Source organism: Phyllostomus hastatus, unplaced genomic scaffold (assembly GCF_019186645.2).
Source record: "Phyllostomus hastatus isolate PE091 unplaced genomic scaffold, TTU_PhHast_1.1 phas_contig_159, whole genome shotgun sequence".
NCBI classification, from domain to species: Eukaryota; Metazoa; Chordata; class Mammalia; order Chiroptera; family Phyllostomidae; genus Phyllostomus; species Phyllostomus hastatus.
In genome coordinates, this window is record NW_025333640.1 from 1,912,453 (window position 1) to 1,938,169 (window position 25,717).

At 46.9% G+C, this 25,717-nt stretch overlaps 1 protein-coding gene across 4 annotated transcripts in view; it reads right to left on the reverse strand.

Moving 5' to 3' along the window:
- Positions 1-4,715: 4,715 nt before the first annotated feature.
- Positions 4,716-25,717, reverse strand: part of UHRF1 (ubiquitin like with PHD and ring finger domains 1) — a 42,115-nt gene continuing 21,113 nt past the window's right edge. For all 4 annotated transcript variants that reach the window (XM_045830845.1, XM_045830844.1, XM_045830847.1 and 1 more), the window contains exons 6-17: positions 21,559-21,659; positions 21,254-21,440; positions 20,315-20,438; positions 20,113-20,220; positions 19,727-19,831; positions 18,829-18,935; positions 16,707-16,869; positions 16,492-16,629; positions 14,410-14,590; positions 14,175-14,332; positions 10,509-10,607; positions 4,716-7,435 (exon numbers count right to left, since the gene is read on the reverse strand). In XM_045830845.1, the coding sequence (XP_045686801.1) occupies positions 7,289-7,435; positions 10,509-10,607; positions 14,175-14,332; positions 14,410-14,590; positions 16,492-16,629; positions 16,707-16,869; positions 18,829-18,935; positions 19,727-19,831; positions 20,113-20,220; positions 20,315-20,438; positions 21,254-21,440; positions 21,559-21,659 (1,618 nt within the window). In that variant the 3' untranslated portion in view covers positions 4,716-7,288. The remainder of the gene's footprint in view (positions 7,436-10,508; positions 10,608-14,174; positions 14,333-14,409; positions 14,591-16,491; positions 16,630-16,706; positions 16,870-18,828; positions 18,936-19,726; positions 19,832-20,112; positions 20,221-20,314; positions 20,439-21,253; positions 21,441-21,558; positions 21,660-25,717) is intronic.

The following is a 25,717-nucleotide window of genomic DNA, read 5'->3' on the forward strand; positions in this document are numbered from 1 at the left end:
CGGGCGGGGCTTATGAGGACGCGCGCCAGCCCCGCCCCGGCTGCCATTGGCCCCTGAGCCCACGCCCGCGCGTCCATTGGCTGCGGCTGACAGCTCCGCCCCTCCCCTCCGCCAGGCCGATCAACACCGCACGGGCCGCCTCCCGCGAGCTTGGATTGGGCGGGTGCAAGCGCCGGGTTCACCTTCCCATTGGCCAACAGGCGAGGACACGCCGGCGCCTACCCCACGTGCCCGCTGACCGGCTTCGTTCTCACTGGAAGCGGCGCACGCCAGCCAAGGCGGTCGCGACCAACCGGACGGCTGTTGAGCCTCAGCTCTACAAGGACACCTCACGGATCGCAGGGGAAAAGTGGGTATTGGCTTGCGTAGTCAGCCAGAGGCGCGGGCTGGCTGAAGTGGATGCCAATCACGGTTCGGGCCCTGCCCTGGTTATCAGGCGGCAGCTGAGTACGTGATACCCTGCACAACCTCAGCACCCTGTCAGGGAGGCCCCGGGATGAGGTTCGAGACCCGCACCCGGAATTTGGGCGCAGAATTCCCCAGTTCGCAAAATCCAGAGTTAGGAAGCATAGCCCCAATGCATCCCATTTTGCAAAGCTAGAGAACTGAGAACAGGAGAAATAGAAAGTCAAGTAACAAACGCTCACCCCTCCAAAATTAACCAAATTCATTTCCATCACAATCAACAAACCTTTGCAAAGGAGGCAAAGCCTTCCGGATTAAGTTAGGTGCCTTCCCTCGAGTCCCTAAAACGTGAGAGAGGCGAGGAGTTGGGTGTTACCTGACCCAGGTGCAAAGCTCAGCTGGGCTCCAACCTCTCCTTGAGTGGCCTCCAGCGAAGTGACTTCACAGGGCCTGTTTTCTCCTGTGAAGTGGACATTATGGCTACACACACACACAATTTGTCTGCTCCAATTTCTGTGAATGTTGCCAGAATTAAGTGGGAGGAACTACGGAAAAGGTCTGACCATGTGGCTTTGCTTAGTTAACATTTAATTGAGGTTTTGTTATTACGATCATCATTAATTGCTAGCTTAAAGAGGTGTGGGCATGTCCCCATTTCGCAGAGAGCAGTGTAAACCCGGCAGTTAGACGTTTTCTAGGAATGTTTTCAGTGCACCTACACTGTATTCCTGGAGGTTGTGGACCCTGAGAAAGGTTTCAGAACTTGCACAGTTCAAGGATGCTTGCTGTAATACTGTGTACAATTGTTTCCGGTGTTTGTTCACCATTGTTTCATGTTTTGTTTTAAATATCCATCCCTGTGGGGTAAGTAACTCGTGGCACATGGTACCCTAGAATATTAACTATGTAGCAATGAAAAAGTAGGTAAAACTACATGTACTGTGGTGGAATGATCCCCTACAGACATTGCAGAGCAGCTGAAGGATCCAGGATTTTGTATACATACAGAAACCAATGTCATGTGGCTTCTAAGGACACACCACCACCTTTGTCAACACGCAGAAAAAGGCCACCCCTGAACTGCAAGAACTCAGTCTTTTCAGGAACAAAAGAAATCCATGTTGGTAAAATTGGTAAGGACCTGGATCTGTTCTAGGGTGTTTTTAATCCTCAAGGGATCATATTCCTATATTCCTCATGCAGTTAAAATTTAACTTAAAGAACAGGAAATAGTAACTGCACCCAAGGACCTCCCTAACTAGTGGGAGACAGTAATAGAAATTGATCATGGTGTCAAAAGTGCAATAATGAAGGAATTTCCCCCCTCCCCCCGCGCACACAAGCCTTTTTATCCTACTTCCAAGTTTATCATATTAGACAATTACAGGTGTTTGGATTTCAGACTATGAAATTTTAATTTCTTATTGGGGCAACTAAATAGGTTGTCAACTTTCTTATTTTGCTTAGGCTTTTTTCCTATGAATTTTTGTTTGCAAGTTTTCATGTTAGGGAAAAAAGCTATAATCATTTTAAAAAGTGTCGGGTGCAAAGTAGAAAGGACACACTCCCAGAATTTTCACATGGGCAAATTAGTTTGGGGAAAACACCTAATTGCCTGGGTTTTCTCTATGTCTTTGCAGACAGGTGCAAATCTCATAATGGGGGACCTCTCCCTAAATAAGGCCAGGAGGTGGTTTGGTACTGACCAGCAGCCTTCACACACCCTGAGGCCTGACCTTTTTTTTTTTTTTTTTTTTTAACATACCTGGTCTTCACCTTCCCCAAAGGGCAAGTTACAGACCCACAAAATAAACTTGACACAGACTTCCCTCCCACTCCCAGGTGTCTGATGCATAAAAAAAGAGATGGATAGAAAGATACATCATTTCACTCCAAACATATGTTAGGCACGTATAGTGTGTTTCACATTTATGAGCACAGACACAGATATGCAAACACCAGACCACCCGCACATGTTTGTTTACTAAGGTGCTAGACAAAGTGGCTACTTGATAAATAAACTGAAAACAATACAAAACCGGACACAAGGCAGAATATACAGCACTATGCCAATTTTGTTCTTTGAATTTACATATAGCCCTGGCTGGTGTGGCTCAGTGGATTGAACGCCACCCTGCAAACCAAAACACTTCCAGTTCAATTCCCAGTCAGGGAACATGCCGGGGTTTCAGACCAGGTCGCTGGTTGGGGGCATGCGAGAGGCAACCAACTGATGTTTCTTTCCCTTTCTTCCTCCCTCCCTTCCCCTCTCTCTAAAAATAAATAAAATGTTTAAAAATAGCCCTGGCTGGAACAGCTCAGTGGATTGAGCAAGGGCTATGGACCAAAGGGTCCCTGGTTCAATTCCCAGTCAGGACACATGCCTGGGCTGCAGGCCAGGTCCCCAGTGGGAGCCATGTGAGAGGCAACCACACATTGATATTTCTCTCCCTCTTTCTCCCTCCCTTCCCTTCTCTCTAAAAATAAATAAATAAAATCTTTTTAAAAAATATTTTAAAATAAATTTAAATATACATGCACCCTGTCCTTGCCATATCTTTAGGTAAGCCACTTAACCTGTCTCTATGCCTCACCTGCAAAATGGCTGAGTCAAAACTGTATGAGCATGCTGTTCTGAGGTTGAATATTACAGTACCAACACATATACACACACAAAGAAAGCCTGACAATGGCAACCCTCTGGGTGGAAGGACTATGTATTTTGACTTTTCCTTTATATAGTCAGGTGCCAAATATTCTAAAGGGATTGTGTATTAATTTTACAACCTGGAATGCAGGGAAAGAAGAAAAGTTTTATGTTAAAAAGTCAATCAGATGGATAGAGAAATGTGGTCCATTAACAAAGTGGATCACTGAGTCACGAAAGGAGTGAAGCACTGACACTTGCTACATGGATGAACCTTGAAAACATGAGGCCACAACAGTCAAATCCACGGAGAATGGACTCACAGTTGTTGGGCGGGGGGATGGAGTGGGGTTGCTTTTGGAGGGACGAGAACCCCCAGAACCACACAATGATGATGGCCACACATTCTATGAACATGCTAAAAACCACTGAACTGTACATTTCAAATGGGTGAACTTTATGGCAACATGAAATGTATTTCAATAAAGCTATTTAAAAAATTTTTTTAATCTACCAGGAAATATGCCTAATATTGTGATTATTCCTACATAGTTTCACAAATACACTTTTGGGGGTTTTGCTATCTTCTAACAATGACATTAACTTTGAAAATGAAAGTTCACAATCTTGACAATGAACCCACCTCAGTGTGGTCTGTCCCTGTGTAGGGCCCAACTGAGGACACTGTGGATTTTCTCCCATTCCTCATTGCTATCTTTTTCTATTTTCCACATTCACATGTGACATACTTGATATAATTTGTATCCTGTACAACTAACTCTATTTGAAATGTACAGTCAATGGACTATAGTGTATCTACCGGCATGTGCAACCATCACCAGATTTAGGCCATTTTCATCACCTCAAAAGCCCTGCATCCTTCAGCCAACACCCTCTCCCCCTGACCTGGCCCCCAGCATCACTCATCAGTCTCTATGGGTCCCTGTATTAGAGATTTCATGCGAGATCACATATGATCACTGTGACTGCCTTCTTGCACTTAGTATGTTTTCAAGGGCTTTTGACACATTTTAAAGAACAAAGGGGCAGAACTTTTTTATTATATGTCCATGTCACTCACTACCTGACCATCCATAAAAAGCGAGGGGTAACAGACCAATGTAAACAACAGCCTCCGCAGAATTCAGCACTAATACCTTCTCTCATCCTTGGACTCTCACTGGTGCTGGAATAGCTTTTCAGGTCAGCAGTCCCTACACATCCAGAGTGCCCAAATTCCCTCAGGCCTGCAGACACCCCTTCTAGGGTCATTCAACTTCTCGGCTGATGATTCAGCCTGGTGACGCTGACTCACAGCCCAAGCTGGTCTCCAAGTGGAGGACCACTGCAGCCTCGGCTTCCTCCAACATAAATAAGGACAGTAGCACCCACCTTAATGAGAATAAGTGACCACCCCCACCCCAAGCTAGAACGCTGGACTTGACCCCATTGCTAGAGTTTGCTGACCCTATCCATAAAGGTCAAAGCCAAACCCCTCCTGAGAAGCAGTTAGAACCACTGCCCATCACTTTGATCGTCTGGGTCTCTGTTTTCTCATCTGCAAAGTGGGGATGATGCCACCTGCCTAGTCTGTCTCCTGTGGTTTTTGTTAAAGTGCCTGGTGGGCCACAAAGCCATTTGCAAATAGAAGACAAAAACCAAATGCAACTGTAAAAGATATTTATTCTGAGAATCTAAAATCTGGACAAGGAATATTGAACTTTTTAGAAAATGCCTACACAGGATTTTGTCATTTCTTCCTAATACATTAACAACCTAATAATAAAGAGGAAAAAACATTTTAAACAATATTGCTCCAGTTTGTCTGCAGTTATGTGATTTAAAATATCCCTGTTCTATTGAGGTATAAGCTGCAAACTTTGGTAAAGTTTGTAAAAAAAAATTAACAATTTAAAAAAAACCTAGGTTATAGATTTCTTGGTACATGTACAGTAACTACAAAAAAAATTCATTTAGAAAGTGTTTATTTTAAAAACAAATTTCCTCTTGTAACTCTCAATTGGCAAGTTGAAAATTCAATTTAAAGGAAGGACAAAACTCATCCCTACTCACCCGGTTTTGGAAAAAACTGGTTGGCTGGTTTGAGGATCTGGCTGGCATTTTCAATAATACAGTGCTAAAAAAAAAAAAAGAGCCCTGTTTAGAAAGAAAGAACCAAAGGCACTTGAACATGGCTTCGTGCATCTGCTTCTGTGGCGTTCCAGTCGGACAGCATCTGGCTGTGCACCCAGCCCCACAGAGAGGACAGTCCAGAGGAGGTAGCTTCTGTGTGGCTTCAACTCTGCTCAAGGGACACAGGTCTCTACTTGCAGGTCTTAACCATGGAAGCCAGCTGGTGGCGGACGGCTTTGAGGCCAGAGTTTAAACTGGGCTGAGGGGGATTTTCTCCTTTTTCCCTTTCAACAATGACCTGATGAATGACAGCGGGACCACACCACAATCAGGGCCACTACCAGACACCATCCTGCTGGGTTTTGGCAATAAAATGCTGGCAGGGGGATACGCTCGCTTTCAGCTTTAGGGGCCAAGCCCACACACCTAGGAAAGATTGTTCTAGGCAGTCAATGCCTTCTTGCAGGAACCTTTGAGAACTTGGTATCAGGAATATAAGTGGCCTTCAGGCCAAGTCATTTCTAATTCAGGAAAAAAAAAGCGGGAGCAGAACTTCAGCAGCATTTGCAGCAAATGCACGTAGAAATTCGATGGCTTCAGACAGCTAGGCCTCTGATACACGTAATTTGGGTTCGTTTAATGGCGAACTTCCCACCAGAAGGCCCAGGACGCTATATCCACAACTCAGAAAGTAAGAAGGCTGGGGAACTTGTGCTGGTGATGGGAAGAGGCATTCACTGTGGTTGCACCTGAGGTTTCAGCCCTGAGCTCTTGCAGGAGATAATTCAGGCATTACTGACCGCTGCCCGTGATTTCGCATATCTAGGAGAGGACAGGAAAATATTTGAGACACATCTCTAGAAAACTGAGGATCTTGTTCAAGTAGCCCAGGACCTTTTTCAGAGACTCTCACTCAACAAAGATGCTCTGTCTTTCAAGGGCTCTTTATACACAGTATTCCATGGCTTGGTGTTGAAGATCAAAGACTCTGGAAAAGAGCTGCTTCAGTTAGTTCTTCACCTGATGGAAAATGGAGCCCTGCTTTTAACTCAACATCTCAGCAATCTCTTGGAACTGTATGCAGCAGGTCAGGGAAAAGAACACGAATCCTTCAACTTGAATGATGCAATAAAGGTCACAGAGTGGGCTCAAGAGAAGTGGAAGATGAGCATGTTCCATGTCCATGGCATCCACATCAACACTAGAGGCGCTGTCGTTAACCCAGATGGGGACTTGGAGAGTGCCGATCACGCTCAAGGTCTGAGAGCGCTTCACTGACTCTATCCTGGGTCATGGCCGTACTGCGCCTGACACCACTTTCCAAGCCCTTTTTCCAGAGGCTGTCAAACCTAGATCTGTCATATGACATTTCATGCTGGTTAGGAAAAGAGATACAGCTGTGTTCAGAACTCTTCGAGAAGACATGGAGGCCACAGGAATTAGGGTTGTCTGCTGCGGAGAGGAGTATGTTCATCTTGGAGAATATTTTAGGCAACAGACCCAGGAGGTGTCCCCCATGGGTAGACCAGACTGCAGCACCTGAGAGGCCTACAAAAGTCACCACCATTAATCCAAACTCGAAGACCCGTCGTGGACAGTGTTCACTTCCTGTTGGCCGGATGTCGGTCTTTTTTTTGCTTTGTTTTTGTTTTTTCAGGCACTGAGTGAGGCCACTGCTCTGCACAAAAGACTCGGGATGTAGATGTCATGGAATCACATGGCCCTTGTTGCACTTGGCTAGACTTGGTTCTTCAATCAAGTTTAATGGCTGTAGCTCCAGGACTAAGAGGCAATTTATTAAAAATATTTTGTTATATAAAAAAGGAAAAAATGCTTTTTGTTGGGTTTTTCTTTTTTTGCTGAGACATTGCAGGCTTTATATTTTTTTAAAAACCAAGATAAAAACTGAGAAGTCTAACTTTCTTTCTTTGAGCCACAATACATATTCATGAAAATTTATAGATAAAAAAAAATCAGGAAGACAAGGCTTTTTAGGGAGGAGAGGAAAAACTACATGTTTAAGTTACGCCCACTAAAAACAAGAGGGGCCAAGGACGCCTCTGATGCGTTTTTAAAAAACGCCAGGCGAGAAGTGCTTGAGGATCACCGTCCATTGCCATAACCAGGGAAGAGCTGGTTGAGGACTGCCTGCAGCGGCTGGTTCACCTGCATGGTGTAGTTCCGGCCCAGGTCATAGCGGCAGGCAGGGCAGCTGAACACCTGGGCCTTGAAGGATCTGTCCAGGCAATCCTACGAGAGAGTGCGGAAAGGTGAGATGTGTTGTCCGTGTCAGCAAGGCCGCTCCTGGCCACCCGGTGTCCCCCATGACAGAGCTGAGAGCACTTACTGACTGCTCACAGGGTCCAGAGGCCCCTCCTGATTCTCAGTGTCACTTTCTACCACTCACCACCCACTGCCAGCCTGACCTCCCCAGCACCCCCCAAAGACTCTAAGCTCATCCTGGCCTCCAGGCCTTGTCACTTACAGGTCATGCCACCCAATAGGTTTGTCCACTGGCTCATTACTTGTGCCTTGGTTCAAGTCAACTCCTCAGAGGACCCTTCCCTGATTCCTGTACGCTACCTGAAACAGCCCCACTGCACGCAGCCAATCCTATCATCTCCCCAGTGTGCCTTGACATAGCACCTTCTGCCCTCTGGCATCATTTTGTTTACTAATGTGTTTATTTCTGATAGAACAGATACTCCCTGTGACCCTCCCGGCATCAAGCATAGGACATGACACATAGGAGAGGACCAATAAATATGTGTCCATGAGAATAAAGGGGGGAAGGAAAGAATTCTGGCACTGAGCTAGATTTCTGGGTTCAAACTAAGCCAGGTGGAGGCCAAGCTATGAAGCAGACAGGCCCTGAAGAGCCAACTGCCCAATCAGAGAAACAGGTAAGACCCCACCCACCGGGACAGAGACAATGCACACGAGTATGCAGGTACCTGCAGCAGGCAAGTGGGTAAGGGAGCAAATGTCGACACAGTGGAAAGCCTGCTGACACCAGAGCACATGTAACATGGATGCACACCAAGACTCTTGTTTCCCTTTTCATACATTCCTGAATTCTTTTTCAAATAGGAAGTTTATAGCCTTGGTAACTCTTTTCTACTCAACACAACTAAGATTCAGGTCCACGTCAAAAAATCAGGTTGTGGATTATTGCATGATTCACAGCATCCAAAAGGTGAAAACAACCCAAGTGTCCATCAGTGGATGACTGATACAGAGAGCATGGTCCGTCCAGACAATGGAACATTATTTGGACTTAAAAAGGAAACTCTGACACACGCTACAATGTAGACGAACCTTGAAGACATGCTCAGTAAAATAAGCCAGTCACAAGAGGACAAATACTATGTGATTTCACTCGCAGGAGGTCCCTAGAGGAATCAGATCCATAGAGACAGGGAGTAGGTGGTGGGAGCCAGGGGCTGGGGGAGGGGGAGGAGGAGTTAGTGTCTAATGCGGGCAAAGTTTCAGTTTGGGAAGGTGAGAAAGTTCTAGAGCTGGATGGTGGGGATGGCTGCACGACAGTGTGAATGTATTTAATACTACTAGACTGTACACTTAAAAGTGGTTAGGATGGTAAATTTTATGTTATGTGTATTTTACTACAATGATATAACTTAATAGAATAAAAAAATCGGGGGCTGAGACATAAGCATGGAGGGTCGTTTTCCCATAACCCCGCCCACGCTGAGGTTCTGGAAGATGTTAACTACGGTTGCATGGACAAACAGGGCAGACACATAAAAGTTGGTACCGTCTTCCTTCACAGCCTTGGCACTTTAATGACACACATGACTGACCCCTGAGATGCTCGGTCCTTGAAACCCCATCAGTCTGGTCCACTTCTGCAGTGCTAGCCAGGCCTGACCTTTTGCAAGCTCCCCCTGCACCTCATACCTCCCTCTGCATACTTGCTCACAGCACTTTAGCACATGGCACCTGGAACCAGAAGCAGGCCAAGACGGTGCTGCTATGCCCCTTTCCACCGAGGGGCAACCGAGGGGCTTTCCAACACCGGAGGGTACAGAGCCAGGGGGAGGGTCAAACCCTGGCCTCTGACTCCAAAGCCCTCATTTCACTGTCTTCCACCAACCCTGAGCCTCTCCTCCAGGTCACACAGCCCATTCAACATGGCATCAGAGCGCAAGAGCAGAGAAGTAGAAGCCTGACCCTGATGGCCAAACTGCTTAATGTTCTCTGAGTTCCTCCCTTAGTGTGACAGCTGAGGCACTAAGACAGCCCCAAGGCGGGGAACGGGGCCACAGTGGAGAACAAAGTCACCAGCAGCTCGGAGGCTGAGAGTGACCCAGAGGCGGGGACACTGCCTTCTAACACCATCTGCTCGCACTGCACATAAGTTCCTACTCACTGACTCCGGCCAGAAAACACTGCAGAGAAACCTCTTACACAGACCAGTGCTTCCCAACTGTGCGACTCTTCCTCCAGGGGACACTGGGCCCTGTCTGGGGACATCTGTGGATGTCATGACTGAAGGAGCTCCTGGCATCAAATGGGTGGGGGCCAGGGAGGCTGCTCAATCGTTCAGTGTCCAGAACAGCCCCTCACAGCGTTCTAGCCCCAGTGTCTGCAGTGCTGAGGGGGAGACCCTGGTCTAGTCTAATCTCAGCCCCCGTCTCTTTCATCCATTCTGTTTCCCTCCTGAGACTGACCACCAGGCAGAGCCTATGGCCCCCCTCCCAGCCCTACATCCTCCACAGGCCCCAGCTATTCAGCTGAGCCTGCCTGTCCGGACACATGCCATTCCAACTGTCTGGAATGCTGCCCGGAGGCCCTCTTTAGGTAGGCGACAGGCTAAGGCCCCCTCCTGCAAGAAGCATTCCTCCTGCTCCTCTAGGAAACAAGCACTTTGTGCCTTTACTGCCTGCTTTACAGTTTTTTATTATGACCAAACCCCAGACCTGCTGAGTGTCCTCTCCCCACCCCGGACCCCCAGGTATATGAGAGGCTGGGGGAGAGTACCAGCCAATGTACAGCAGAGGGCCTGTGTGGCTGGAATCATGAAGCAAGGTGACCCAAGTGCCAGAAGGCCCAGGTGGGCTCGGTGGCCCAGGCAAGGTGACGGCATTTGATTCCATAGCACCAGGGAGACACAGGAGGGTGGGGAGCAGGGAAGTGGAGCAATAGGATCCCTTGACAAAGGCTGGGAGACAACTATAATCGAGGCTACTCAGGAAGCAGGCGCTGAGGCCCTGCAGAGAGCCAGGAGTGAAGAAGCCGAGCCAATAAGCCCACGCTGTGTGCCGGTCGTGTGGCGGCCCAACCCCGTGCACACTCCTCTCACCTTGCACACGTTGTGCTGGCACACAGTTGTGATCGGGCGGAACACCAGCTCCTGGCAGCAAATACACTGGAACATTTCTTCCACTTTACTCAGGAATTTCTAAAACCAGAAAAGAGGGTGCATGAGACCAGCAGAGCCTTACACTAGAATGAACAACCATATAGATGGAATCCCCAGAAAATGGGGTTCCCTGCTAAAGCCTCGCCTTGGGTCCCCTAATTTCATTCTCCTACCCCAACCACGGGAGACAGCAATGGTGTGGTTGCCAGTCTAAGATGAGAAAGACAGGTGCCGGTCTCGCCGGGGACCTGGCAGTGGGCAGAGCAGACCTGGGTCATAGCCTTGATGGTGCTGAGTAGGATCCCCAGGGTCAGGGTCAGGGTCAAGAGCAGGCTCTATCAGTGTAATCTGAGAGCACGGATCTGGATTGGTCGGTAAATAGTGCTGAGCTCCTGCATGCTGCCCGGGTGCCTGGCTCCAGCAGTGGACTAAACAGAAGAATCTTATGCCCTCATACAGCTCGGAGCCCTGTTGGTGGGGGAAGGGTGAAGATGGAACAGGAAAAGGCAGAAATGTCACAGCGGTACTGGGAAGTGCAGCAGGAAGCCTGGGAGAGGCCAACCCAGAATGCAGGTGCTCAAAGAACACTCTGCGGAGAAGGTGACCTGAGGAACACGTGGCTGGCTAAATCACGGCCCCCAAAATGTCCCATCTGAATCCCGGGATCTGTGTATACATTCCCTTCCACAGCAAAAGAAACTCTGCAGATGGGATTAAATTAAGGACCCTGAAAGGGGACTACTTTAAACTAAAAAATTTCTGCACAACAAAGCAAACTATCAATAAAACAAAAAGACAACCTACTGGATGAAAGAAGATAGTCACCAACAATACATATAATAAGGGGTTAATACCCCAAAAATACTTACATAAGGAACTCAGAAAACTTAATAAAAAAGACAATCCAGTTTAAAAATGGGCAGAGGTGCCTTGGCTGGTGTGGCTCAGTGGACCTGGCGCTGGTCTGCAAACCAAAATGTCACCAGTTCGATTCCTGGTCAGAGCACATGCCTGGGTTGCAGGTCAGATGCCCAGTGGGGGACATGTGAGAGGCAACTACACATTGATGTTTCTCTCCCTCTCTTTCTCCCTTCTTTCCCCTCTATAAAAATAAATAAAATCTTTAAAAAAAATAAAAATGGGCAGAGGACCTAGATAGACATTTCTCCAAAGAGGAGCTAGAGATGGCCAGTAGACATATGAAAAGATGCTCAGTGTCACTCACCATAAGAGAAATGCAAATTAACCACGAGCCATCACCTCACACTGGTCAGAACAACGAGGGTTGGTGAAGACATGGAGAATCGGGAACCCTCGTGCACTGTTGCTGGGAATGCAGACTACAGCAAACAGTATGTAGGGTCCTCAAAATTTTTTTAAACTAGAACTACCATATGACCCAGTGATCCCACTTCTGGTATTTATTGAAAGAAATATAAACACTAATTCAAAAAGATACCTATACCCCCATGTTCACTGCAGTATTATTTACAATAGCCAAAATATGGAAGCAACTCAAGTGTCCTTGGATAGACTAACAGATAAAAAAGAAGTGGCATATATATACAACGGAATATTACTTAGCCATAGAGAATGCAATCTTACCATTTGCAACAACATGGATGGACATACAGAGTATTAGGCTAAAAGAAATAAGATAGAGAAAGACAAATACCATATGATTTCACTTATATATAAAATCTAAAGAGCAAAATAAAACAAACTCAAAGATACAGAGAACAAATCGATGGAGGTGAAAAAGGTGAAGAGATTAAGAAGTGCAAATTGGCAGTTGCAAAACAGTCATGGGGATACAGCGCAGGGAACACAATCATAATATTGTAACAACCGTGTGCCCGCGCTGTCAGGAGGGTGCAGGACGTAACGGGGGATCACTCCACAAGTTACATAAATGTCTGACCACTATGGCTGTGCACCTGAAACTAATGTAATGTTGAATGTCAGCTGTAATTGAAAGATAAATTTTTCTTTTAATCCTCACCTGAGAACATTTTTTCCTTGTTTTGAAAGAGAGAGGAAGGAAAAGGGAAAGAAAGAAACATCAATGTGAGAAGAAACATCAATTGGTTGCCTCCCGTATGTGCCCAGACCGGGGATTGAACCCATAACCTAGGCAGGTGCCCTGATAGGCAATTGAACCCGCAACCCTTCAGTTATGGAACAAGGCTACAACCAAGCCACACCAGCTAGGGCAAAAAATAATTTTTTTTAAGGAAAGAAAAACTATTTAGGATTTCTAACCTTCAGAACAGAGAGAACAACTTTGTGTCATTTTGTGTCACTAGGTCTATGCTCATTTGTTACGGCAGCCACAGGAGACACGTGCAGGAGGAGGGGCTGAGCTAGAAGGGCTGAAGATGGAACCTGCGATGGGATGACTGGGAGGAAAAGCCTGGGAGCAGAGGATGCCCGCAGACTGCCCACGGTGGGGGTGTGGCTCTGAGAGTGAGCCAAGGAGAGCAGCTCCCACCAGGTGAGGAAAGCGGCCAGAGGACAATGAGCCACTCACTTGCAGTGACCCATCAGTGTCACTCACCCCACTGAGGGCAAGAGGATCAAAAAAGAAAAAGAAAAAAAAAAAGACAGCTTGGAAAAAAAAATGAGGAAAATAAAAGACAGCCTGGGTTGGCGTCTCACTGGAAAGCTGAACACAGAGTGACCATGGGACCTGGCAATCCATCTCCTGGGTCCAGACAGCCCCCACTTTATGATGGTTTGTCTTACAATTTTTCGATTTTGCAATGGTGTGAAAGTGGGACCCATTCAGTAGAAACCGTATTTTGAATTTGTATCTTGTCCTGGGCTAGTGATACGCAATCTGATACTTACCTGTGGTGCTGGGCAGGAGCAGCAAGAACATTCTGCCCAACCGGAGGCTAATGTACCTGCACTGAGCATGTTCGTGGTGGGCTGAGCTAAACTGTGACGTTTGGTAGATGTCTCAAATGCATGTGACTTATGATGGATTCATTGGGACATAACCCCATCGTAAACCATGGGGCATCTATAAATACCCAAGAGAAATGGAAGCAGACACTGAGAGATGGTCGCACACCCATGTTTGCAGCAGCACGATTCACAAAGGTGACAACAACTCAACTGTCCAGTGACAGATGACAGATATACACAATGTGGTTCATCGGACAATGAAATGTTAGTCCTTAAATGAAATGTCCTTAAAGAGAACACTCTGACACCTGCCACAATGTGGATGAACCACAGAGATGTTACACTTAGTGAAATAAGCCAGACACAACAAAATAAATATGTGTGACTCCAATTACATGAGTTCCTTAGGGGAGTCAGAGTCACAGAGACACAAATATGGTGGGTGTCAGGGGCTGGGGGAGGGAAGGGGAGTTAGTGTCTATGGGGACAGAGTTTTGATTTGGGAAGATAAGGAAGTTCTGGAGACGGTGGTGGCGATGGTTGCATGATGATGTGAATGTTAATGCCACTGAGCTGTGCCCTGAGAAATGGTTAAGAAATGAAATAAAGTGGTGCATTTGATGTTCCCTCTGTTTTGTTGCAATAAGAGAACCGAACGAAGTGGGGAAGGCTGCCCAGGCCACGTGGCATGCTCACCGGCCCATCCTTGAGCGACTTGAGGATTTCAGTCCACAGCTTGGTGTTGCTCTGGTCCTCCTTGATGAGGCCTTTCTGCTGGGCCGTCAGGCTGTACGGCTCCACCTTGGTCTTCTTGGGTGCCTTTTCCAGGGAGCAGGCACCAGCCCTGCCACCTCCTAAAAACAGAGCAGAATGGTGAGGGTGGGCACGCCCCAGGGCCACAGGGACAGGTTGTCCACGGAGAGATACCCACCTTCTGACTTGCTCTTCCGTTTGCCCTTCCTGGGGGATGTGAGACCCTCCTGTTCCTCTTCCTCCTCCTCCTCCTCTTCCTCTTCTATCTCTTTGGACGACCTCCTTCTGTTCTCTTTCTCCTTCTCCTTCTCTTTCTCCTTCTCCTTCTTGGCCAGAGCCTCAAGGTAGCCTTCTGGATACTATGAAAGGATGGAGGCGGCTGTGAGGATCGGGCTGAAGTACTGTGCCTGCTGGGCCACCCAGATTCCCTAGGGCAGTTTGGGGACCAGGGTCTGCCCTCCCCTGACACCAGCCACCCCGGCCCTGCACTTCCTGCCACCTCCTATCTCCCCTCACCTCACTGTCACTTCCTCCCCAGTCTCCAAACCAGCCTTAAAAGCCTTAACTCCTTCTACCCAACAGCCTCAGATCTGAGAGCACCACTCCTCCAACTCCAGAGCCTGGGGCAGTAGTCCAATTATGACACATACCAGGAACAAGGGCGAACCTGCCCCCTCCCCTCGGGGTGAGAGTGACACGCTACAGAAGTTAGAGCACACGCAGCAGTCACATCCAGCCAATGTGATTGTCTTATCTTTACTACTTCCTTTAAGGGGTAGGCAAGCTGTCCAGCAAGGGGCCGGTGGTAAACATTCCCACTTTGTGGGGCAGCCAGCTCTGCTGGGGCCCAACCGCAGGCAGGAGCCCATTTGTCACTGAACAGATGTAGCAGTGCCCCAAGGAAACTTCATTTGCATACAACTGCCCCAGGGCCTTAGCTGCCTTCCAACCCAATTTTTTTAATCCTCACCTGAGGAAGAGAAGATGTTTATAGATTTTTAGAGGAAGGAATGAAGGGAGGGGGAGAGGGGAAAAGAGAAACATCAATGAGAGAAACACTAATTGGTCAGCCTCCCATACGCCCCCTAACGGGACTGAACTCACAACATAGGCATGTGCCCTCACTGGGGAGCGAACCTGCAACCCTTTGGTGTCTAGGGTGACACTCCAACCGACTTAGCCACCTAGCCAGGGCTAGCCCCATTTCGATGAGCCTTGGGCTCCAGGTCCAAACAAGCATGACTTCATTATAATCCTGTATTTAAAGCAATGCAGTCTTCTACCTTTGTCTGATTATGAAATGTTTCACCAAAAAAATCTCCAACCTTCTTTAAAAGAAGAACTAAGTTCCAATGAAAACTGAAGTCATAAATAAAAACCCCACTCCCACCAGGCACCGGTGTTCAGTCCCACAGCTATTTTTCTCCCCAGTTCCTCAGCTTCTGATATTGCCCCTGGTACAGACATTATGTTCAAAAGACAACTCCTTGTGAACCAGCCCCTCCCCAGGGGTAGGCGCTATCAGAGTCTCAATGACAATTAAGATTCCCTAAATAGTCCCAAAAGAGTTATCGGGCTGTTACAGCATCTCACCATAATAAACAGAAATACCCTAATTATGGAGCCAAAAAGCCCTACTCTGGCCCAGGGTAAATTCTCACGAGATGGAAGACTCCACTTCTGTAAAAAGGCAAGCAATGGCTGGGAGGGACTGATCCTCCTCATCTTTACAACTGACTTGTCTCTATTCCACCAGTGTTTCTGGTTGGTTTTTGCTTTTTTTTGGGGGGGGGGGGGGGGCGCGGCTCCAAGTTGATTTCAGACAACCTGTCTACTGAGACGGCTACAATGAGAGGTCTGGCCCTGGCTGGTGTGGCTCAGTGGGTTTGAGTGCAGACTGTGAATCAAGGGGCTGCCGGATGGATTCCCAGTCAGGGCGGGGCACATGCCTGGGTTGCGGGCCAGGTCCCCAGTGGGGGCCACGTGAAAGGCAACCAACACGTTGATATTTCTCTCTTTCTCCCTTCCCCTCTCCCTAAAAATAAATGAATAAAATCTTAAGAAAACAGAAAGAAGTCTGGACCTCAACCCCGAGCCTATGAACACAAAGGAGCACACATGATCTGCCCATCCCTGATACCCACTAGCTGAAGAACTGAAATGGGCAGACAGCAAGGGGTGGCCAGCTCGGCCTCTGGCCAGCATTTCGGAGGAGGGAGAAGCAGGACTGCTGAGCCAGATGAGCACGGCCTGGACGCACCTGCATGGTCAGCCCCAGCTTCTTGATCCGGTCCTTCCCTTCCTTTGTCCAGGGGCCAGGCTCACTGTCGTCCCTCCGCAGGAGGTAGCGCCACACCAGGAAGCCAGATTTCCCCTTCTCAGGCCAGTACCTCACGACCTGCAGGAGGTGAGAGCTGATGTCAGTGTCCTCTGGGACTGGAGGTGGCCCCAGCAAGCACAGGGAGGACCTCTCACCTTGTAGATGCCGTCGTACCGGTTGCCTTCCGTGGGAGCGTATTTGCTGTGCTTGCGGCCCTTGACATTGCGCACCACCCGGACCGGCTTCCCCGAGCGCCAGTCCTTGGCCTCCGCCCCTTTGCGGTCATTGATGGGAGCACTGCAGTTGAGAGCCAGTGCCCTGCGGGGAGAACCGGGACCACACACTATAGGTTGGATTGTGTCCCCCCAAAAGAGAGGGCATTTTAACCCTTGGAACCTATGAATGTGACCTTCTTTGGAAGGAGGGTGACTGCAAATAAAGCTCAGAGGTCAGAATGGATGACAGGGACCCTAAAAATACAATGATTAGTGACCTTAGAAAAAAAGGAAATTGAGACACAGGCATACAGGGGAAGAAACTATGTAAGGACGGAGGCAGCTAAGGGAAACCAAGGATTGCTGGCAGCCACCAGAAGCTAGGAGGAAGAGAAAGCACCCTCCACAGAAACTTCAGAGAGAGCATAGCCCTGTGACACCTTGATTTTGACTTCGGGCTTCCAGAAATGTACGATACGAGAATAAATTTCTGTTGTTTTGAATCAGCTGGTTTGTATTTCTGCTGGAGCCACAGGATACTAGCACACCACGTGGGGAGGACGTCATCAAGAAAAGGAGGCAGTGAACGTAGGCCAGCCCGGCAGATCAGTCCCGGCCAAGGGCACGGGGGCCTGGGGCAGGCCAAGCAGAGGTCAGGTTCAGCACTCTGACCTCTTTATCAGATGTGAGGAAAAAGGAGCTGCAACTATGCCGTTTTCTCGATACAAATAGTACTTGTGAAACAAATTTCTTAGTTTGTGTCCAGGGAGTATTATTTAATGTTAGCTTATGTGGTTTCTCACATTAAATCTTTTCTGAAAACATGATTTTTAACAGCTACTAAAATTAAAATATTCCCCTAGACAAATAAATGTGCAGTGAACCCTTCCCTTAAAAAAAAAAAAAAAGACATTCAGGTACTGGCATCTTGCTGTTTAACATAATGGTAGGATAGCCCTGGCTGGTGTAGCTCAGTGGATTGAGCTCAAGCCTTCAGACCAAAAGGTCGCTGGTTCGATTCCCAGTCAGGGCACATGCCTGGGTTGCAGGCCAGGTCCCCAGTAGTAGGTGTGTGAGAGGCAACCACACACTGATGTTTCTCTCCCTTTCTCCCTTCCCTTCTCTCTAAAAATAAATAAATAAAGCCTTTAAAAAAACAATGGTATGACAAAAATTACTACTCATAAGACTTCCTTTCCTCATAACACACTTCCAAAGTGGAATTTAAGGGTCGTAAGACCATTTTCAAGACCTTTCTGGAAAGAAGGTACCCATTTGTATTTCTACTAACAAGGCAACACCAGTCTGTACCCTGGCATTTCTCAACACTTTAGAATTTTTGGCCAATTTCACAGGGGAAATAAATTGTATTTTACTATCACTTCAACTTGTATTTCTTTGATTATTAAAGTTGAATAATTTTTCATGGTCATTGGAGATTTCCATTTCTTTTGTGAATGACCTGCATGTCCTTTGCTTTTTTTCTGTCAGCTCTTCTTACTGGTTTGCGACAGCTCTTTACATACCATGCATCACGTTCGTTGCGGACTTTCCCCTCAAGAGTCATCTGCCTTTTCATTTTACTTATGAGTCTTACTAATGCAATTTATAATATCTGGGTCATCAACTCTGTCTTTTCCTTTGGGCTTTATGATACTTTTTATGCTTTAAAAGACTATCCTCATCCCACAACTGAGGGGTCAGTGAACTCCAGCCCAATGCTTAATTTTCAAATGAAGTTTTACTGGAACAAAGCTATGCTCACTCATTTCCGTAAGTTCTGCAGATGCTTTTGAGCTCTGATGGCAGAGCTGACTACCTGCAACAGAGACCACGTAGCCCAAAGCCAAAAAGATTTATTATCTGGCCTCTTTGAGGAAGAATTTATTTTTATGCACTGAATGGATTTTTAGCATCCACACATTCCACCACATTATCAATGGGAATCTAACTTCCTGGACATAATACCCAAAACAGAACCAAGCCCATTCCCTGTATAGCCACCAGAGGATGGGGCAGAAGCAAATTGGTGAGAACAGAAGAAAATCTTTTTTCTGCAAACCTGTTGGTGTGGGTGAGTTTCTGATCACAGGACTGTTCTGCAGTCCGCTTGTTGCCGGAAAGATCTCGACCACCGCTACCGGTATACGTGAATGAATTCCCATGGTCCTGAAACGGAGAGGGGGACAAGCTAAACCTTCCACACAGAAGAAGATTCCACTGAAAATAAACCCACAACACCTGCGAGGATGTCAACTGTCAAAGAAACATAAAATGACCAGTTATGATAAGGATGTAGAGGAACAGGAACCCTGTACACGGCTGCTGGGAAAGGAAAATGGTATGGCAGTTCCCAGCAAATTACATGTGATCCAGCAGTTCCGCTTCTGTGTCTGTAAAGACCTGAAAGAACTGAAAGCAGGGCATCTCACAGATTATCCGCATACCCACGTTCAACAGCAGCACCATTCATAACAACCAAGAGGTAGAAGCAACCCAAGTGTCCACTGATGGACGAATGGATAAACACAGTGTGGTCCACCATGCAGACAAGGAAATATTATTCAGCCTTAAGAAGAAAGGAAATCCTATAATATGTTACAACATGGATGAACTTTGAGGACATTATACTGACTGAAGTCAGCCAGACAAAAAAGGACTAATACTCAGACCTCACTCATACACTCCTAAGGCCCCAGGAGGAGTCAGATTTATAAAAAGAGGAAGCAGAGGGTCCAAGCCAGAGGTGTGGGGAAAGGGATGGGGCACCAGTGTTTCATGTGGACAGGCTTCCAGTTTGAGAAGATAAGAAAGTTCTGGAGATAAATAGTGCTGATGGTTACACAGCAATGTACATGTACGTAATGCTGCTGAGATGTACACTTAACATAGTTAAAATGGTACATTTTATGTTATGTGTATGTTACAATTAAAAAATAAGTAAAACCACTCCCACTTACCACGTCGTCCTCATACCCCCCAGCCAGGACCAGAGAGTACGCCCCGTCGTTGCTCCGGCCGTGGATGCCTGCCACGTGAGGCCGATGGACCCCTGACTCACTGACCTGTGAAAACCACCGAGAAACAAATTACTCTTCCAGACTGGCTGCTGTAGAAAAAGCTCAACCCTCCCCTCCCTCTGCTGCCTTCAGAGCCAGGGGCCTGACCTTCCCACTGAATGTGCCACACCTATTACAAGAACCTCCCCGCTGAATCCCGGCCACAGCACAGGAGGAGCTGGCTTGAATTCCAGCCGCGCCACCTGTTCAAGGCACGGCTGTCTCCAGGCAATGGGGTTTCTGGAAGGCCAGCGCCTGCTGGCCAAACTCCGGCTGTTTGGGGGTACCTGGACTCTGAACCTCCACATGGTGCCCACGGGGACCCCTGGGATGGGTCCGTAGTGGTTGGATGGAACGATGGTGCACTCCTTGGTGCGCCCCACGCACGCCATGCCCTGTGCATTCCAGAAACAGAGAGGAAAGAATGCTGTGAGCAAGCATGGGAGGGCAACGGGGCTGCTGGGGGCATGCAGGGCGCGGCCGCCTCACCTTGCCCCAGTCCCTCTGCGAGGACGATGTGGCCGAAGCCATCTTCGCCTTCTTCTTACTCTCTTTCAGCTTCTCCCCCGCCAGCACCACCTCGCTGGCATCATTTCGACACTCAGGGCAGTACCTGTCACAACGGGGACATCAGTGCCTGTCCTCAGCCCGCTCTGGACCTGCTAGCCCTGCAGACACGGCCTGTTCCTTCCAGCTCCCTGCCATCCCACACTGTTCAAGATAGGGAATCGTTTAAACTTAAATTCACTAAAATTAAATAAGAAATCCAGTTCCTTGGTCATATGTGCCACACCTGACCTGGTCAGCAGCCATGTGTGGTAACTGGTAACCCTCATGGATGGTGCAGAGTGAGAACCTTCCCGTCATCACCCAACATTCTACTGGATAACACATTCTTTCCCCTGTTACTGGGAATTTCATGGTACCTCCCAGCAGTGAGGACATCCAGCTGGGGTGTGGGAAACCTAGAAAATTCGATGGGCACCTCCTCACTGCTGTAGACTCAGTTTTCTGATCTCCACAAGCAGGGGTTGTGAACAATGGCCACCTCCAAGTTATGGTGACAACTGTTAATAGGTTAGGGTGCCGAGGCCAGAGCCTGGGGCATCCCTACATTTCCGCCATGTCTGCAGCTGTCGGTCTGTGCCAAAAGCGTCCTGGCTGACAGACCTGCTCCTGGGCAAGGCCGAGATGCTCGCCTCTCTGCTTCCCACCTGCAGACTCTCCTTCCCCACAGTTACCTGGAGGCATAGGCCCCACCTGGAACACAAGATGTTCCCTAACCCCATCTCTCACTGCCCCTCGTGGGTTTACTAGGTGACAGACAGATGTTAGTGTCATTTCTTGGCACCCGCCAACCCCCTATCCCAGAGGGCTGAGTGCCACAGCCCCGAGCCCATCCCGGGAGCAGTCCCGGCATCCACTCACCACTCGTCCTCCGGGGGAACAGTGCTGAGGGGCGGGCAGAGGCAGTATATGTGAAAGGCCATGTCGCACTCATCACACAGAAGCTGCTTGTCAGGATCCTGCTTGCCCCCACAAAGGTGGCAGGCACACACCCGGCAGGTCTTGCTCGGGTCATCTTTGCAATATTTGCAGGAGGGCCCGCTCTTCCCTGGATACAAGAATCGGACACAAGAGGATCAGCCCAGGCAGGGCTAGCCACATAGGAGGACCAGGAGCCCCCACCCCCACTCAACATGGGAGACATAGGGGGAATAATCAGAACTCACTTCGCATCGGGTTTTCAACCACAGGGCTTCCCTCGCCTGGGCGCTCAATCTTAAAAACTTCATCCACAAAGATGATCCGACAGTCATTGAGAGAATTATCCCTGCGAGAGACAAGCCATTGGAACATTCCAGCTGGCCAGCCCTGCCGAGGCACCTCCGAGAAGACTTGGCCACCTAGCACCTTCTTGGAGCATGGGAGCATCTCAAATGGTATTAAGTAAGGGGCTTCTCAGGGCTCTTGTGCATTCATGTACTACTCCCCCTGCCAATTAGTCCTGCTAAATCAGTAAAAGGTGAAAGATTTGTACGTTCTGAAGAGAAACCAGAGTTGCCAAGTCCTACTAAATGAAACACAAGATAAAAGAAAGCCGCACATAGCCCTGACCAGTGTGGCTCAGTTGGCTGGATGTCAACCCACAGAACGAAACGTCACTGGTTCAATTCCCAGTCAGGGCACATGCCTGTGCTGCAGGCCAGGTCCCCAGTTGGGGGTGTGCAAGAGGCAACCAATCGATGTTTCTCCTTCACATCAACGTTTCTCCCCACCTGTTTCTCCCTTCTTTCCTCTCTCTCTAATAATAAACAATTAAAATCTTTTTTTTTCTTTAAAAAGCAGCATATAAAATAGTTTCATTACATGAATTGAGAGTAAGTTCTAACCTTTGGGCAGGAAAAGCCAATTAAACAGGGGCTATCACACAAAAATCATAAAGGTAAAGTCTGATCAATTTAGCACGATCAAAACACAAAAGCTCCTCTACGTTACAATGTCCCCAAGAGTCGATCCAACATCTACATCCACAACATCCAAAAGAAATGACCACCTGCCACAAACACATGCCACGTGGGCACTGTCATGCCACAGTTCTTAGTAGCCACTGAAACAATAAGAACAGATATAACTGGCATGAGTATGTTTTATGTAACCCAATGTATACAAAATGTTATTTCAATATGCAATGAATAGTAAAAGAATCATTAATATCTTTTTTTTCGTCTTTTTCGTCACTAAGTCTCCAAAAGCCAGTGCGTGTTTCGTACTCCTGGCGCATGTCAGGGCCACACTTTAAATGCCCGGTGGCACGTGCAGCCCATGGCTATGGAACCAGACACCACAGGTCCAGATCCATTCACCACGCCCAAGGAAATGCCCCCGTGAGAACAGACATGACAACATCCAGACTGCAGTTCTATGGGACAAAAGACCAGGTTTCCTCAAATAAACTGTTAAGATTTAAAACATAGGTACCAGACAAATACCACATGATCTCACCTTTAACAGGAACCTAATCAACAAAACAAACAAACAAGCAAAATATAACCAAAGACACTGAAATAGAGGACAGGCTGACAGTGACCAGAGGGAAGAAAGGAGGGAATTTCAGGGGAAAAGGGGATGGGTTTGCAGGAACTAGTATAAAGGACACATGGACAATAGTATAAAGGACACATGGCAAAGGGCAGGGTGGCAACGGGAGGGAGGTGGAGAGGGCTGGGAGGTGGGCTGGGATGGGTATAAAAGACAGAAAACTGTACTTGAATATTAAAAAAATAAAATAAAAAATGTATAGCAAAAAAAAACCAATAAAGTCTATTGAGCAACTAAAAAAATAAATTAAATAAAACATAGGTACCAACCTAACTGAAATCTATAGACATTACTTAGATCCTAATCAAAAAAATGATTAAAAAAAGAAGAGCGCTAACTGGAAGACTGAACAATGACTGGATTTGTGTTATTCAAAAGTTACTGTTAGGTTGTAATAACAGCACTATGGCGACATTCCTTCATTCTTCAAGAGTGATTTTTAAAAACTGTGTTCTAAAATATTTACAGACACAATGACTGGGCGTGCAGGAGTTACACCGGTGCAGCAGGGTGCGGCTGGCAGCATTCTCGCGTCCTCAACGAAGGAAAACCAAAAGAACTTGCCGTTAGCAGGCTCACTCTCATGGAATTAATTAAAGGGAGTTCTTCAAACAGATAAGAAGTTATAAAGGAAAGGCTTGGAGCACAGAGGAAGAAAACAAAAAATTAAAAAACGAGCTGGCCGGGTAGCTGAGTCGGTGAAAGACCCTGGGACGCCAAGGTTGCAGGTTGGATCCCCAGTCAGGGCACATACAAGAAGCAACCAATGGACGCGCAAATAACTGGAAAAATAAATTGATCTCTCCCTCTCAAATCAACAATAAGAAATAAAAGAATAAGTGACCCTAAAGGGACCTGAATGGAGGGAAGATTAGCACATTTGGCTCAAAGTACAAAAGTGACGGCAATCTAGGCGACCAAGGTGCCGGGAGGGGGAAGTGGCACCGACACGTCACATGTCTATGTGGTAAAATTCAGAAAACCTCTGTGAAAACCATGAAAAGCAACATGCTCCAAAGACTAAAATAAATCAAGACAGAGTCTTAAAAAATATATAAGTAACCCCCAGGAAAGACAGAAAAACAGAAACAGAAACAAAGACATAAAAAAAAAAAAACCCACAGTAAAATGACACTTATTCCCTAACATACAAATAATTACTTTAAAAAAATTATTTTGAGAGAGAGACACACACACACACAGATTTGTTGTCCCACTTATTTATACATTCATTGGGTGATTCTTGCATGTGCCCTACCAGGGATCAAACCCACAACCTGCACATACCAGATGATGCTCTAACCAACTGAGCCACCCTGCCAGGGCAACCAATAATTACCTTACATGTAAACAGTCTACATATGCCAATTAAAAGGCAAAGACTTACAAAGTGGATGAAAAAAAATGACCCAATTACATGGTTTCAAGAAACTCACTTCAAATTCAGCTACACAGGTTGAAAGTAAAAGGATTTAAAAACAGATACACCATGCAAACATTAACTTGTAGAAAAGCAGATATTCAATACACATATATGCATATACAGAGACAACTCCTCTGGCATAGAGTAGGCTTCAGAGCAAAGAAAATTACTAGAGACAAAGAGGGATGTTACATTATGATAAAAAGACCGATCAACCAGGAAGACATAACTGTTCTAAATGTGTACATACCAAACAACAGTTGATTATGAAGCTCAAAGGAAAAACAGACAAATCTACAATCACAGCTAAGGACTTGGACAGCCCCTCATCACCCGAGAGAAGTACTAGACAGAAAGTCAGAAATTAGAAAATGTGAACAACACACTCAGCCAACCCAATGTAACTGATATACAGGATATTCTACCCAACAACAGAAACTAGTAATTTTTTTTCAAACAACCATGGAAGAATATTCACCAAGACAGACCCTATTGTGGGCCATAAAATAAACCTCAAGCAATTTAGAACTGAGTCCTGACTGGTGTGGCTCAGTGTGTTGGGCAACATCCCACAAACCAAAAGGTCATCGGTTCAATTCCTGATCAGGGTACACACCTAGGTTGCGGGCCAGGTCCCCAGTTGGGGGCGTGCAAGAGGTAACCAACAGATGTTTCTCTCCCTTTATCCCTCCCTTTCCCCCTCTCTAAAAATAAATAAGTGAAATCTTTTAAAAACTTGAACTGAAATCATACAGAGTATGTTCTTTGGACATAATGGAGTCAAACTATACATTAATAACAGAAAGACAGTGCAAAAAATCTCCAAACATTTGGCAATTAAGCACCATACTTCTAAATAAGCCAGGAGCCTCAAAGAGGAAGTCTCAAAGGAAATAAAAGAAATAGAGAACTGAATAAAAAGAAAAATAGAACACAGAATGTGTGGAAAACAGTTAAGAAAAATGCTTAGAGGGGAATTTATAGCACTAAAATGCTTATATTAGAAAACAAGAAATTTCTCAGATCATTAGTCTAGTTGCTACCTCAAGAAACTAGAAAAAGAACAAAATCAATCCAAGGAAAGGAGAAAGGTAAAGACAAGAGCAGAAATCAATGAAGTTGGAAACAAGAAACAATAGAGAAAAGCAGTGAAACAAAAAGTCGGTCATTTTTTCACAATAACATCACTTGCAGCTTCCTCCCTGGTGTCCCTGGGGCCACACTGCCCCCTGCTGTCCATTCCCTGCTCTGCTGCCCAGAGCGAAGATTCTTAGTCGTAGGCCCTGTGCTCAAAACGCCCCAATGACTGCCAGCAACAGAGAATCAACTCCAGCTCTGTACCACTCCTGGCCACACCCTGGCTTCCA